General features: G+C 38.0%; 2 protein-coding genes across 2 annotated transcripts; both read left to right on the plus strand.

The window, feature by feature from the left end:
- The first annotated feature begins 6,230 nt into the window (after positions 1-6,230).
- Positions 6,231-10,884, plus strand: LOC130101742 (neuropilin and tolloid-like protein 1). Its single transcript, XM_056267587.1, has 5 exons — positions 6,231-6,380; positions 6,464-6,591; positions 7,530-7,758; positions 7,970-8,083; positions 10,119-10,884. The coding sequence occupies exons 1-5, from the start codon at positions 6,350-6,352 to the stop codon at positions 10,700-10,702; spliced, it is 1,086 nt and encodes a 361-aa protein (XP_056123562.1). The 5' UTR covers positions 6,231-6,349; the 3' UTR covers positions 10,703-10,884.
- Positions 10,885-12,148: 1,264 nt separating this feature from the next.
- On the plus strand, positions 12,149-13,954 carry atpsckmt (fATP synthase c subunit lysine N-methyltransferase). Its single transcript, XM_056267516.1, has 4 exons — positions 12,149-12,562; positions 12,766-12,903; positions 13,465-13,515; positions 13,613-13,954. The coding sequence occupies exons 1-4, from the start codon at positions 12,278-12,280 to the stop codon at positions 13,808-13,810; spliced, it is 672 nt and encodes a 223-aa protein (XP_056123491.1). The 5' UTR covers positions 12,149-12,277; the 3' UTR covers positions 13,811-13,954.
- The last annotated feature ends 412 nt before the right edge of the window (positions 13,955-14,366 follow it).

The following is a 14,366-nucleotide window of genomic DNA, read 5'->3' on the forward strand; positions in this document are numbered from 1 at the left end:
CCACACACACACACACACACAACGCGCGCACGCCTTATTTGAAAACAACGCCCTAAATTTTCACCATGTGCTAAAGTTTATAAATTGCGCAATAATTTCCGATCAAGTTCAAATCCAAAACGGATGCATCACAGCCTATACAGCCAACTACACATAGCCTATAATTAAAATAACCTTATTACTAATCGGTGCTTTGAAAACCATCACGACACAACAAATCTGTAGAAGGATAATGTAATGTAATAATGTAATGTAAATGTAAAAAGGATAAAGGATTTGTGCGTTGAATGAATTGCCTAGTCCAAAGATCTTAAAAGGACTGTATCCAATTTACTGTAAAGTAAATGTCTTATTATACCACTTTATTAACTTTAACTGCTCAGCATTTACGGCAAAACGAATGTCAATGTACTGTAAGAGGACAATGGCTGTACACTGGTGACATCCCTTTGTTTGTGAGTGTTTAAAAAAAGGAATATGATGTGCTATTGCTCCATCCAGTGGTTGTTATAAGATAAGCATTACATTAAAACATTAAAATTAAGCTCTTCAAATTTGAATTCACACATGCAGAGACTGTTAATCAACTGAAAGATGTAGGCTAGCTTGTAGGCTATACATCATAACATAAACGTGCAAAAGACCGCAGTCTGCATGGCTGACGTCTTTGGCTTTTTCTTTTAGCAACATAAAGATTTTAGGTTAAAAGCAGTTTTGGGTAAGTTACTCTATAAAAGTAGTTAATTACTAGCTACTAATTACATCTTTCAACGGTGTAATTAGATCAAGTAGCCTATACAAGTATTCCATAGCCTCTCAATTCATATGAGCTCATAATAATTATAAACATATTAGCAAAATACTGTATAGATTTAGATTAGCATGTAACACCACAGGACAACTTCATATGTCAACTACTTGAGCATAATGCAGAAAACAATAAAAGGAAAGAAGCAACTCTCAATGGTTACTGAAATGATATTTTAAATAGATATCTGCAGCCAGAATAAAAGTTAGAAAAATAGCATGTTATAATGACTACAACATCCTAGTTGTTTTTGTCTTTGAACCTATACTATAGGCCTACATTTATATATTTTCACTTCTCTGATGTTTCAAATTTCAATTTCAAGACTTGTTCACACATAACCTTAAATAAAATGTGCTTTAGGGGTCAGAACTGTTCATTCATTTTTATGAGACATATTTTGTAGAGTAACCTTTTGCAGCAACTACAGTTTTAAATCAGTTGGGGTGCATGCACCAGTTTTACATGTTGTTTGTAAATTGGGCTATCCTTAAATGCACATTTACTGCAGATTATTTATATTAATCGTCTTTCACACCACAAATTTCAGTGCCATACCATTTCAATTAATAGTTTTGTTCTTATGACTCAGTCAGTGTGCTAATTAAATTACTTTCCAGCTAAAAGATGAGAGATTTAGCCGACTGAAGCAGGTTATTTTGCAGTATTTCCCAGTTCTGGAGCATCCATTATTTCTTGTTTACAAAATGCTAATGAAAAGCAGTCCCACAGAGAATGCCAGTTTAGAAAGCATTCTAGATGTACAGTAATGTGGACCATGATATGGTCCCATTTTTCACTTCCCCCCCCCACATTACTGTACATCTAGTTTCTAGTTTGAACACATCACTCATATCGTTAAGTGCATAATATGCTGCTACAGGAACTTGAAAAAACTCACATTTTCATTTGGCACACGACAGTCAAACAACCATATTTCAAAGTGCACAAAGTAGTAGGCCAAATCAGCAAATCATTAGTTAACAATAGGCTACTTGGACAAACTTCATCTGAGGCAGGGTAGCCGATACTGCATTTAGAATATAGCCTATTCACGACGTTGTTAGCCAAGTCTGTCAACATGAGAGAAGGGATCTCGTTAATCCACTCTTCGTGTCCGCAGGTCTTCTGTGCAATGAGGCGGATTACGCAGATGTGTTTGTGTTCAACCTGTTCCATCAAACAGTCTTCAACTACTACACCGCGAGTTCTGGGAATAGCCGCAACAATCTTTGCAATGAATCTCACATAATTTGGGTCGCGTCCTTTTAAGCAGCCTCTTCTAATGACGGACTTTTATATATTGTAGTATATTATCTCTAAAATTTATCCTTCGCTTCGCCACTACAATTCGCATTTCATGGAATTCAAAGTTGAAACCCTTGGGAAGAATCATGGTGCCGCGGGTAAAACTGCTTCTTGGTGAGTAATTATCAAAACAGTGCGCTAGCCTATGAAAACGAACTTAAATGTTATGTTTTATTCATTGATATCGACCAAGTAACCTTGGGAACAATACATGCATGATTCCCTTTAAGTTTAAGCTATTCTTATGTTTAATGTATAATTCTGTTTGCAATGTTCACACGAAAGCAATATCAAAACCTCAAGTGGCAGTTAGAACATACACTTGCAAAAGTGGTTATAAAGTTGTAAAACGCAGATCAACATGTCGTTGTACTTGGGATATTTATTTGTTATTTAGCCTAGTCTTTATTTATGTACGGGACATACAGACACATGTCACAATTGACTGAGAAAACATCGAAGTGTACTGTATGTTGTCCTCAATTTTGATAATGCAGTGATAAAAGCCAGATAGATAGAGATAGGAATTGGTAACAAAAACACTAACACAGTAAACATTAAATGCAAAGACAGTATACATGTTGTACATTAGAGTTGTATTGGCACATTTAAGAACGTTTTAAGCATGAAGCAAGCTATTCTTGACCATCAGTATCTCTGATCATTATTATTTATTTTAGCAGTCGTTGCAAGTCTCGTCAATCTTGGATTTTCTGGAGCACCAACAGCACCACCGAAGAAAGCTGTAGGTAATTATCTCTTATTAACAATGACATATTAAGTGGGCAAGAAGGGCATTGTGATCTTGTGCAAAATCAGGATTGACTGATTCTAACAATGCACATTGTAGTTGTTTAACCCAAGTAGTTTTAATCTCATGGCAGTCTTCTTAATGCTTTGTCTCTTAAGTTGAAAACAACTCAGGTGTGACACCAGCGGGATTGTGCGGTTCTTGGGTCAAAGATTCTGATGGAGGAATTTTTACATCTCCTAACTATCCTGAGAAATATCCTCCTGACCGAGAATGCATATACATAATTGAAGGTTATTCAGCTTACATTTTGATCATTGTTAATGAGTCATATTTCTATATCTAACTAGAAATTTTAATTGTCCCATAGCTTTTCCAAGGCAATGCATCGACCTGTATTTTGATGAAAAGTATGCTATTGAGCCATCGTGGGAGTGTAAGTTTGACCACATTGAAGTCAGGGATGGACCCTTCAGCTTTTCTCCTATCATCGGCCGTTTCTGTGGACAAGAGAGCCCAAATTATGTTAGGTCCAGTGGACGATACCTTTGGTTAAAATTTGTGGCAGATGGTGAACTAGAATCCACTGGATTTTCAGCTCGGTACAATTTCACCCAAGGTAAGAGTTCTGTTTGTGTCATGATTATATGCAGGTCCGGGGTTCTGGTCCGGCGCCGGGAGGGTTGTTGTGGGGGGTTTGGGGGTGGGGGTGGGGGTGGGGGTGGGGGGTTTGGGGGTGGGGGTGGGGGTGGGGGGTTTGGGGGTGGGGGTGGGGGTGGGGGTGGGGGTGGGGGGTTTGGGGGTAGGGGGGCCCCGGTCCGGAAGGGAGGCACAAGGATATCCATGGCGCCAGGCCTGAGTATATGCATTTGTCTGTATCAACCAATTATATATCCATTTCTTTATACAAGTTTTTGTAAAACCTGATAATCATGTTGTCCAGATCATGATTTGAGATTGAACCATGGAGCATCTTGTTCTTCAGTGGGAGAACATCTGACCATCTGTACAAAGAGCGATATGATCCTTGTCACAAATTAACTTTTTTTGATTAGCGACCTGGAAATCTGAAATATTTTTTCAGTATGTTACAGGTTTAAATGACGTTTTGAATAGCAGATTTTGTGACTTTTGGACTCTGCTGTATCTATTGCAAAACAAAACGCATACACAGTTATAATGTTGGTTTGGTACTGGTGGTTTATTAGTAAGAATCCTACTTGTTTTGGTAAATGCTGTGTTCAGTGCTCAGGTCTGATGGCCCTGCATTTGTAGTGCAGGCACACGTGCAGCAGCTGAGTGGGGGAGGTTTGTGATTTTTCTGATCCCAGTTAATGAAAGCTTGTCTTCAGAGGAGCACACTCAGTCTGCTCCATGCCCTGAGCTCTGTCCTCCTACTTCAGCTTCACCAAATCCTATTGAAAATCTACACTCTAAAAAAAATAAAGGTTCCAAAAGATTCCAAATTAAGTTTTTATTGCAATGATGCCCTAGAAACAACATTTTGGGTTCTCCAAAGAACCTTTTAGTGAACGGTTCTTAAAATAACTATTTTTTTCTTATTGTGAAGAACATTTTATAATCTAAAGAACCTTTGAGCTTTGTCCAATGAAAGGTTTCATTGATGATGAAGTTTCTTCATTGAACCATCAATGCCAATGAGGAGTCTTTATTTTTAAGAGTGTTTGGGATGGCCAAAATATTTGTTATAGAGTATGCATTACTGTTGGGTTGCAAAGGGGTCATAAATGTTTTGTCAGAATATTTTTTATATTTTTCATAGTCACACCATTCAAAGTAAAAATGAATGTTTTTGACTATATTCGACTGAGGTTCGAGACAGATATGATGTCCGTTGGGCTGGTCTCCCTAATTATGTGATGTTAGGCACCGTGTTTATCGCAGCGGCCTAATAAACAGTGAACAGATAGGTAAGCAGTATTTAGGTAATGAAGCAGGGACATGAGGGAGAACCTGCCAGGTCCTGGTGGAAGGGGACCTGCAATAACGTCTTTGTCCTGAGCCCTGTGAATTTTGAGAGCCCTGAAATAAAGTCCAACACAAAATCCATGCATCATCACAGCCAAACACTATGACATCTAAACACTGCGGAAAGCTAAAAAATGAAAGGCAAACTTATTTTAATTTTACAATCAATGATTTTTGGTTATATGTACATCTGGAATACTGTAAAATACAATCCTGCAAATCATAAATCATAGATTTATCAGAGACCTACATCCATGCGTCCTGTTACATCATCATGAGAATAATCTTAGCCCAGCTGTACCAGAGGTAAGAAAACACGAGAGGATTATGGCGAATCCCTGAATGATTTTTAGATTGAAACCCTAAAGGACTCTGGAATATCCTAGTGAGTTTTTGGAAAATGATAGATTAGATCTAGATATAAACTGATCTACATTATAAACTGGCCAGAGCCTATTAACTGTTTAAACCTGAAATACTGTGCAAAAATATATTAAATACAAACAGGCTTCTGTAAACACACCTACATCTTATTACTTATTGCTTTCTCACGCTGTGCAGTCTAATCTGTGTGAGTCTGGTGCAGGGATTATTAATCCACGTACAATCATGACTCAAGCCCCAGGACATCATTCTCATTCCCTAATCCTACGTGTTTCAGTTATTAGGCAAAAAGAAAATAAATGATTGTGCTGGGATATAATTTTTCAAGGTCAGGGAGAGAAGTAAACCATGTGTTTCATTTATCTGTGTTAGTCTTTGAAACCATCAGGGAAATTAAATAACATCTGTTTTTAAAATAGTTCCCATGTTTTGAGGAAGAAATAATGGAGCCTACTGTCCAAAGTTTTGGGGTCCGTTTTTGAAAAAAGTCTCTTAAACTCACCAAGGATGCATTTATTTAATCAAAAAATACTGTAAAAAAAAAAAACAAAAAAAAAACACCGTAATCTTGTGAAACATTATTACAATGTGACGAATGTGATTTATTCCTGTGATGGCAAAGCTGATTTTTTCAAATCATTACTCCAATCTTCAGTGTCACATGATCCGTCAGAAATCATTCTGCTGATTTGGTGCTCAAGAAACATCTCGTATTATTATCTATGTTGAAAACAGTTGTTCAAAACAAAATCTTACTAATCTTACACCTTTGGACGGTAGTGCATGTACACTGTTTTGCATGCTGGTCCTTGCCAGGCTTCGTAACCAGCATGACTTTCCTTGCTAGACCAACTTTTGCAGAAAGATAATTGGGGAGAACTAGTGTTTTTTTTTTTTTAAGATAAACAGCATGACATAAACCTTTAAATTCATGCTGCTCTGCAGAGATCTTTACAACAACAACCACTCATTTAGGACAATATTTTGTGTACTGGCTACTTATTTGAATATGAAATCACTTGTGATTTTGACCTTGTAAACAGATCAAGGCCTTATTCAAATCCTTAATCACTCACTCTCCTCTGTATATATTTTCAGATCCTGATTTCATGAACCTTGGAGTTCCACCACCTCTTCCAAGTAAGTGAAGTGGGGTTTTTTTAAGTTCACCCTCTGGATATCAAAACCAGTTCACGATTCATTGCTGTGTTTTCATGGTGTAGTTTGTGAGTTTGAGATGAGCGGGCCAGAGGGCATTGTGGAGTCTGTAATGGTTGCGAAAGAGGGCAAAGCGTTGCAGACAGAGGCTGTAGACTGCAGGTGGTTCATAAGAGGTCCTCCTGGCTCTAAGGTAAACCTCCATTCACAACTGTATTCAATTCAATTTAAACCCAACATGTTGGTCTAAGCTAGTCTTTTGAGTAGTGTTTATCTTGTTCCAAATGACCTCGTTCAGAAGTTTACCCTCGTTACCTGGATGATCCACAACTTTTTTTTATGTTTTGTGATGCTTGTTCTTGAGTCCATTGTTTATCCTGAGCAGTTAAACTGCCTGATGTTCTTCAGAAAAATCCTGAAAATTCTTGGACCCTTTCCAACAGTGAATGTATGATTTTGAGATCCATCTTTTCACCCTGAGGACAATTGAGGGACTCATACGCAACTATTACAAAAGGTGAAAACATTCACTGATGCTCCTAAAGGAAACACGATGCATTAAATTCAAAACTTTTTTAATTTAAAGATCAAGGTAAATTGTACTTACATTTAAGAAACATTTAAGTATCTTCTGTTGCTTCTGAAGGGCAGTACTAAATTAAAACATTTGATATTTAAATAAAATAAGAAAAAATTGGACATCATCCTGTTCAAAACTTTTCACCCCCCTGCTCTTAATGCATCGCTTTTCCTTCTGAGGCATCAGTGAATGTTTTCACCTTTGCGAAATATGCTGGAAACCTGAAGAATTTGCAGGATCTGGAGGATTTTTCTGAAGAACATTAGGCAGTTTAACTGCTCAGAACAAACAAGGGACTCATGAACAACCATCACAAAACATAAAACCAGTCGTGGATCATCCAGGTAACAATACACAGTATTAAGATACAAGGGTATGCAAACTTTTGATAAATTCAGGTATTTTTTTTGTCTCGTGGACTATATGTTAACACATTTATGTAAAATATCTTATTCAGGACAGTACTAAATAAAAGAATAATTAACATTTTGCAGATTCTGCAAGTTGTATGTAAACTTTTGAGCATGACTGTAAATGTGTCTACTGCACAGATCTATTTGCGCTTCCTGGATTATGAGATGCAGAACTCGAACGAGTGCAAGCGTAACTTTGTGGCGGTGTATGATGGGAGCAGCTCGGTGGAGCATCTGAAGAATAAATTCTGCAGCACGGTGGCCAATGACGTGATGCTGCTGACTTCATTAGGTGTGATTCGCATGTGGGCCGATGAGACCAGCCGCAGGAGCCGATTCCGTATCCTCTTCACCACCTTCCACGAGCGTGAGTCATTAAATCAGTTTTTTTTTTTTATCTTAACACATTTCAGTAGCACATATAGCTTTTTAGCGTTAACGTTGTGATTTACCTCTTATTTTATCTGTATAATTGGACTAACACATTATGTGAGCTGTACTGAGTCACTTTAGCAGTTTTAACTGCATGATATGGTAGTGTCTCATGTGGTTTCTATAATTATCATTTTGCTCTTCAGCTCCATGTGAAGGAGATGCATTCTTCTGCCATAGCAACATGTGTATTAACCACACATTGGTGTGCAATGGTATCCAAAACTGTGTCTATCCTTGGGATGAGAATGGTTGCAAAGGTATATAATCACATATTCTGAAATGAAATACTTGCAATTGTATTTACAAAGCTAATGTAAATAATCCACTTATTAAGTAAAAAGTGAAGGGATATTCGTCCAAAAAAATCATTTACTCCCCCTCATGTCATCCCAAACCTATATCTACTTTCTTTCTTCTGCGGAATATAAAAGAAAATATTTTGAAAAACAGTTTTTGTCCATACAAAGAAAGTGAGTTGGGGTCCAAAACAAAATTGAATGATAAAAAAAAAGAAAAACTTTTTTAAAGTATCTTCTTTTGCTTTCCACAAAAGAATGAAAGTCATACAGGTAAATGATGACAACATTTTCATTTCCTTTTTTAGTAGGCTACACCACATCCATAAATTGTAATAATATTTCACAACATTACTGTTTATACTGTACTTTTGATCAAATAGATGCAGCCTTGATGAGCATAAAAGACTCAAACTTTCAAAAACATTTAAAAATATTACCGACCCCAAACTTTTGAATGTTAGTGTATTTTAATTTAAAGTAACAACAGGTAACTTTTCAACCTTCATAATATATTTCCAAGTCTCTTGTGATGGTACATCGACTTACAATAGGTTGAATGACACGTCTGCCATAGCCTGACGGGGTCTGTAGCGTTTTTAATCGTACTTTTAAACTTCGGGTTTCGGGTAGTAACCGGCGAACAAAGAGAACTACAAAATTCGACTGCTTTACGGCATATACGTCACTTCCACCACCACCACCACTTCCTTAAAATCGGACGTGCGAGCCAAATGTTATAGTCATGGCCGAAGCAGCACAGAAAAACAAGAAAGCAAAGGTTTTATCGGAGCAAAGCAAAAAGAGAAAAAGAGAAAGTGATCGCGTTAAAGGCAGAACGAGGATCAACATTGCAGAGCTGCCAACTCTCACGCATTGGCCGTGAGACACCCGCATTTGATTGGTTGCACACGCTCACACGTACGCCACACCCCCGGTTTCTCACGCTAAATTGTCAACCCGGTCGGTCAAATCCCTGAAAGATGAGTTTATCTATAGATCTACCTGTTGAGCCACTCGTGATCGACAAGTTATACCGCAAATTAGTTCAAATCTCCCGGAATCTAGAGCGAGCGCGCACGCGAGACAGAGACTGTGCTCCAACGCGCGCGGACGGCAGAGAGAGAAAGCGAGCGAGAGACCTTGCGTGTGCAGGGAGCATCAAACCCCCCATCGAAAAAAGAATGCCTCTCTCTGTCTAACCTCTCTAATTCGCTAGAGTAGTAGCGAATTATCAATCTGGTAGCTAGTAAACGATATTCTAGTTTTTGATGGTTAGCTATCGCTAGTATTCTCGTTCTGATTTGAACTTTGCAATCGATGAAATGCAAATAGCAAATGTTTGACCTAAAAAGTGTAGTCTACTCAACATGTACAAAGAAAGGAGGAAGATTATTAATAAAATCATATTTTAGGATACCTAACATGTCTGTGATATTTGTTTATTTGTCTTGCCTCAAGCTATAATGCAAATCGATTTGTAAAATTTGCAGATTCATTTCTGGTAGCTTGATATTATAATATTGACGATATATGGTTATTATCAACCACTCAAACATTGCATTGAAGTATCATATAGATCCAGTAAAACGGTAACCAATAGACTAGGCTACTATAATGACGCTGGCTTGTAAACGTGAGCATCGCGATCATTTGTCGTTAGAAAAAAAATAAAACCCATGAAATTATATTCATATGACATGCTGAAATATATGCCACTGTACCTGGGATGAAGACATTTCAGACGCGACGCAAGCAGAACACCTCCATGTGACCTCCTCCTACAGTGTTCAGGGCTATCGTGGTTGTCAACAATTGCACGTGCATGTAGGATGACGGAGTTTACGACAGTAGTAGAGGACAATACTGTTTCCCAACTGTAGGGGGAGCCCGAGAGCAAAAAACTACCTGTTGTTACTTTAATTATTTGTCATTTAGATATTTTCTGAATTCAAAACACTATACCACATAAAGTTTTCATGCCCCTCTCACACAGAGAAAAGAAAAGCCACAATCCTGGACAGCCTTGACAATACCAATGTAACCATTATTGGAGTGACCTGCGGAGTGGTGATTATCCTGCTTACCGTGTCGATAATCATTCAAATAAAACAGCCACGGAAAAAGTACATAATCCGCAGGGATGAATTTGACCCCACCTTGCTTCACGAGGCCTTTGAACCCCCGCACTACGAGCTGTGCACGTTACGGCAAGCAACCTCATCCGATGATGAGGTGTTACCTGAGGATTTCCCCAAATTGCAGCGCACCTCCTCCAAATGCATCCACGGTCACCACTGTGGCTCCGGGGTGTCCAGCACTCGAGGCAGCCGCACCGACCTCAGCCTGCGAGATGCTGCTGCCATTCTCTCAGAGATGGAGACGTCAGTACAACCCCAGTTCCCTATGCAAGCCACCCCTACTGGCCGCAGGAATATTCTGGTGATGAAGCACAGCTACTCGCACGATGGGGCTGAAGAGTGCGACCTGGATGATGAATTTTATGATGGGCCCACCACCAGCCACGGGCGAGCTGCAATGGACAGAACTGTGCATCGGTCAATATCCAATGACTTTTGATGGTTTTCCATGCACACCAGCCCAGCTTTCGGATTTATTGTTTCTTTATTGTCTTTTGTCTTGGTTTTATTTGTAGTGTTTTGTTTGTTGACAGACACAATTTCCTTGTCTAGTCACTTCATTTTCATCATTTTGCATCCATAAAGGAATATCAATCAACAAACATTGCTGTATGCATTAAATGAACCATTTACTGTCAGTTTTCTTTCCCTGATTTGCCTAGAACATTGTGCTTGCTGTCTATTCCATATAATTTGATGACTGTTATGCATTTTTGTTTTACTCCTAGTGTCGAGAAATTATATTAGGACAGAGGATCATTGCATATGTTTACATACATTTATGTTTCTAAATACTTTAGATTCATACTGTTTCGTTTGGGTCTGGTATTATTTAAAACATGACATAAAATCCTGTCATTACTGTTATGGTTATAATTACCATTGTTTTTTGGGGATCTGTAACAGGCTTCTCTCTTAAACTGTGGTTTAATTTAATTGTGTTTTCATTTTGACTTCATTTATTTGTATATTCATTGCTTTTATGCCAGTGTGAGAACATATGTGCTTCTTTTATACTTTGTTACCCTTCATACTTCAATTTTAATTCTCATATCACATTACTGATAAAATTATAAACAAGCACAGTTGTTATGCAGTCTGATTTTATTGCATTATTATTATAAAATGTGCATATACTGTAGAACAGTTGTTCTCAACCCTGTCCTGGCGTACCTCCAACACTGCACGTTTTCTTTGTCTCCCTAATCAAACACACCTGATTCAACTCATCAGCTCATTAATCCAAGTGATAATGAGCTGATGAGTTGAATCAGGTGTGTTTGATTAGGGAGACAAAGAAAACGTGCAGTGTTGTGGGTACGCCAGGACAGGGTTGAGAACCACTGCTGTAGAAAAAATATTTTTTTCACTGCATGTCTCCATTTTCCAAGCCTATTTGTTGCAATTTAATGTGGTCATAAGCACCACATATAAACATTTCTAAAAATGTGTAATCCTCGTCATAATAACATTTAAATAAGTTTTAAAAGTGGTGTTTTATTACATCCGCCACAAGATGCTGTGATGAGTATTGAGCCGCATAATAGTGCCTCCCACTGGTTTACAAAAGTAATTGCAGGGGAGGAATTTTCACTACTCAAAGTACCCGTAGAAAAGGGCTGTAAATTAACAGGTGGAAAGTTTTTAAGCAAAAATATGTTGGGCTTCTGCATGTCTCCCTTTTTATTATCTCTTGAATTAATAGTATGTGTCCATCTGATCTGTACGAAGTAACACAGAGAGTGGAACTAATGTCGACGTTCCAGTCTGTCGTCGGACAAATAAGTAGATGCACAGATTCTCACGCCTCTCGTCTGTGAAAGTTCTGTGGTTGTTGTATACAGTATAATAGATCTGTAGAATATGTAGACTTTTATACTGGTCTGTATATTTTCAGGGCAACGTTGTTAATTTATTGAAATGTTTAGCTCATTGCGTATCTGACCTCACAGCTGTCAAAAGCTGCGTGCTGTCATTGGGCATTCAGTAAGGAGGTCAGTGGATTCATTTCAGGATGTCTGACTTTGGCACAGAATCGAGTCTACGCTCAGATACTTTTAAACAGGGATCAGCGGGGGAAGGTGGTTTTAAAAAACGAATCGGTATTATTGCAACTTGTGTCGTCGGAGGGTCATTGGTCGCTCTGTATGCAGTCACCGGGCCGTTTATTGCACCAGCATTGAGGAAAGTTTGTCTGCCATTCGTACCTGCAACAAGGACACAAATGGAAAACGTTCTTAAGGTTTTGAAAAATAGATCAGGGTCCCTGGTGGACATCGGCAGCGGAGATGGACGGATAGTGAGTTTCCTGAATCGGACTATCTTTTGATTTGGAGTTTGCACTAACAGTAACGTTACCCCGCTTCAGTAGCGTGGTATATCATGGTCATTCAACTAAATAACAGCATTGATGTGATGTTAGTTAATCACAGTAACCTGTTTATAGTTGAACCATTATCCCAAAATCTCCTAAAAATCTTATTCCTGCATGGTTTGGTGTAGGTTATCGCTGCGGGAAAAAGAGGCTTCAAGGCAGTTGGCTTTGAGCTGAACCCATGGCTGGTCTGGTACTCCCGTTACAAAGCCTGGAGGGAAGGTGTTCATCACAGCACATCTTTTTATATTTCAGACCTTTGGAAGGTAAGAACAGGTCAATCATAATCTAAATGTGGATCTCCTTTTGTATTTTAATCAGTTGAGTAAGCAGCTAGAGATCAATATGATCTCTTAAAAAATAGTGCATGTGCTATAGATGCATCATGTAAGCATCCCTATGCCTCACACACTCTCTGAAAGGCAGAGCCCTTCAAATGGGGACTTTGGATGGAGCATGGCACTTATATAATATATATATATATATATAAGTGACACAGCTTTTTGAATAAAAAAAAAAAAAGTAGGACGGGACTTGATTTTGTCCATCCAATTAGGTGTCCACAACTTATTGGATCTTTGTGATTGCTATTTCTGTAATCTCATGTGAGTGACAGGTTGTCCCACCCTCATGAATAGTCATCATCAGAGAAGAGTTCTTGTTGCAAAGGGGAGGGGCAGTTATTTTGATTAAAGATTATGTGGGCACATGACTTTTACAAAAATAAAGCTGTGCACGGATAAATCATTTATCATAAATACTGCTTTATCCATAAAAATACAAACTGTCCATTTTGATTCCATGGTGACATTAAACTCCTTTCATAGGTCAGTTTTTCAGAGTACTCCAATGTGGTCATCTTTGGGGTTCCTCAAATGGTAATATGATGTATATTTAATATCTATATGTGTGTGTTTCCGATAATGCATCTAATCTAAGATCAGACAAACATTCTTTATCTTTTCTTCTCCACAGATGGAGCAGCTTGAAGTCAAGCTCCAAACAGAACTCCAGAGTTCAGCTAAAGTAGTAGCTTGTCGCTTTCAATTTCCCACTTGGACTCCTGATGATGTAGCTGGAGAAGGAATTGACACAGTGTGGGTTTACAATGCCAAGACATTCAAACCACACAACAGAAATGATAAAGATAGTGAAAGACAAGAGATGCCATAAGTCTTCAGCAGCGATGACCTAGGAAAACAAATACTACTTTCTTTACAATATTGACAAACATTTAGTCTCTGTAATATCATTGTAAAATTCAGACTATTTTGGTGTTATGTTCATAATAAAATATCCCTTTGTTTTAGTACAAAAAAGAATCTATTCTTTCAGCTTTTTTATTATGTGACAAAGAAAAGGATTATATATATATATATAAAGATTTATATTTATATATAAATCTTTCATAGCCTTATTTACACACCACCAAATAAACTTTGCTTTGTAGGGACCAACGCACCCATACAAAATATGAATTACTTATTACTAAAAAGCAGCTAATGAAAAGTCCCTACCCTGATAGAAAAAGGTGCGTTTGTGTGCACAGCACATGCCCAGGTGTGACTATCACAGTTCTATCCCTTAACCTTAACATACATGCAAACCACAAAGCCTCTAGTATTTTATGCTCGCCTCGCATTGTGCCCTGTATTCATAATAATAATAAAAGATTAAGGGTGGTATCTTAAAAATACGGTAACATATTTTGTGCATTATGAGTTAACAG

This window comes from Rhinichthys klamathensis, unplaced genomic scaffold (assembly GCF_029890125.1).
Source record: "Rhinichthys klamathensis goyatoka isolate OS25496 unplaced genomic scaffold, OSU_Roscu_1.1 h1tg000261l_1, whole genome shotgun sequence".
In the NCBI taxonomy this organism is placed as follows: Eukaryota; Metazoa; Chordata; class Actinopteri; order Cypriniformes; family Leuciscidae; genus Rhinichthys; species Rhinichthys klamathensis.

Excerpts from the sequence above, each read along its gene's own strand:
- LOC130101742 (XM_056267587.1), top strand. The coding sequence starts at position 6,350 with ATGAACCTTGGAGTTCCACCACCTCTTCCAA. Across the intron at positions 6,381-6,463 it reads AGTTCCACCACCTCTTCCAA|TTTGTGAGTTTGAGATGAGC; the intron begins GTAAGTGAAGTG and ends TTCATGGTGTAG. Across the intron at positions 7,759-7,969 it reads CTTCACCACCTTCCACGAGC|CTCCATGTGAAGGAGATGCA; the intron begins GTGAGTCATTAA and ends TTTGCTCTTCAG.
- atpsckmt (XM_056267516.1), top strand. The coding sequence starts at position 12,278 with ATGTCTGACTTTGGCACAGAATCGAGTCTACGCTCAGATACTTTTAAA. Across the intron at positions 12,904-13,464 it reads ATATTTCAGACCTTTGGAAG|GTCAGTTTTTCAGAGTACTC; the intron begins GTAAGAACAGGT and ends CTCCTTTCATAG. Across the intron at positions 13,516-13,612 it reads TCTTTGGGGTTCCTCAAATG|ATGGAGCAGCTTGAAGTCAA; the intron begins GTAATATGATGT and ends TCTTCTCCACAG.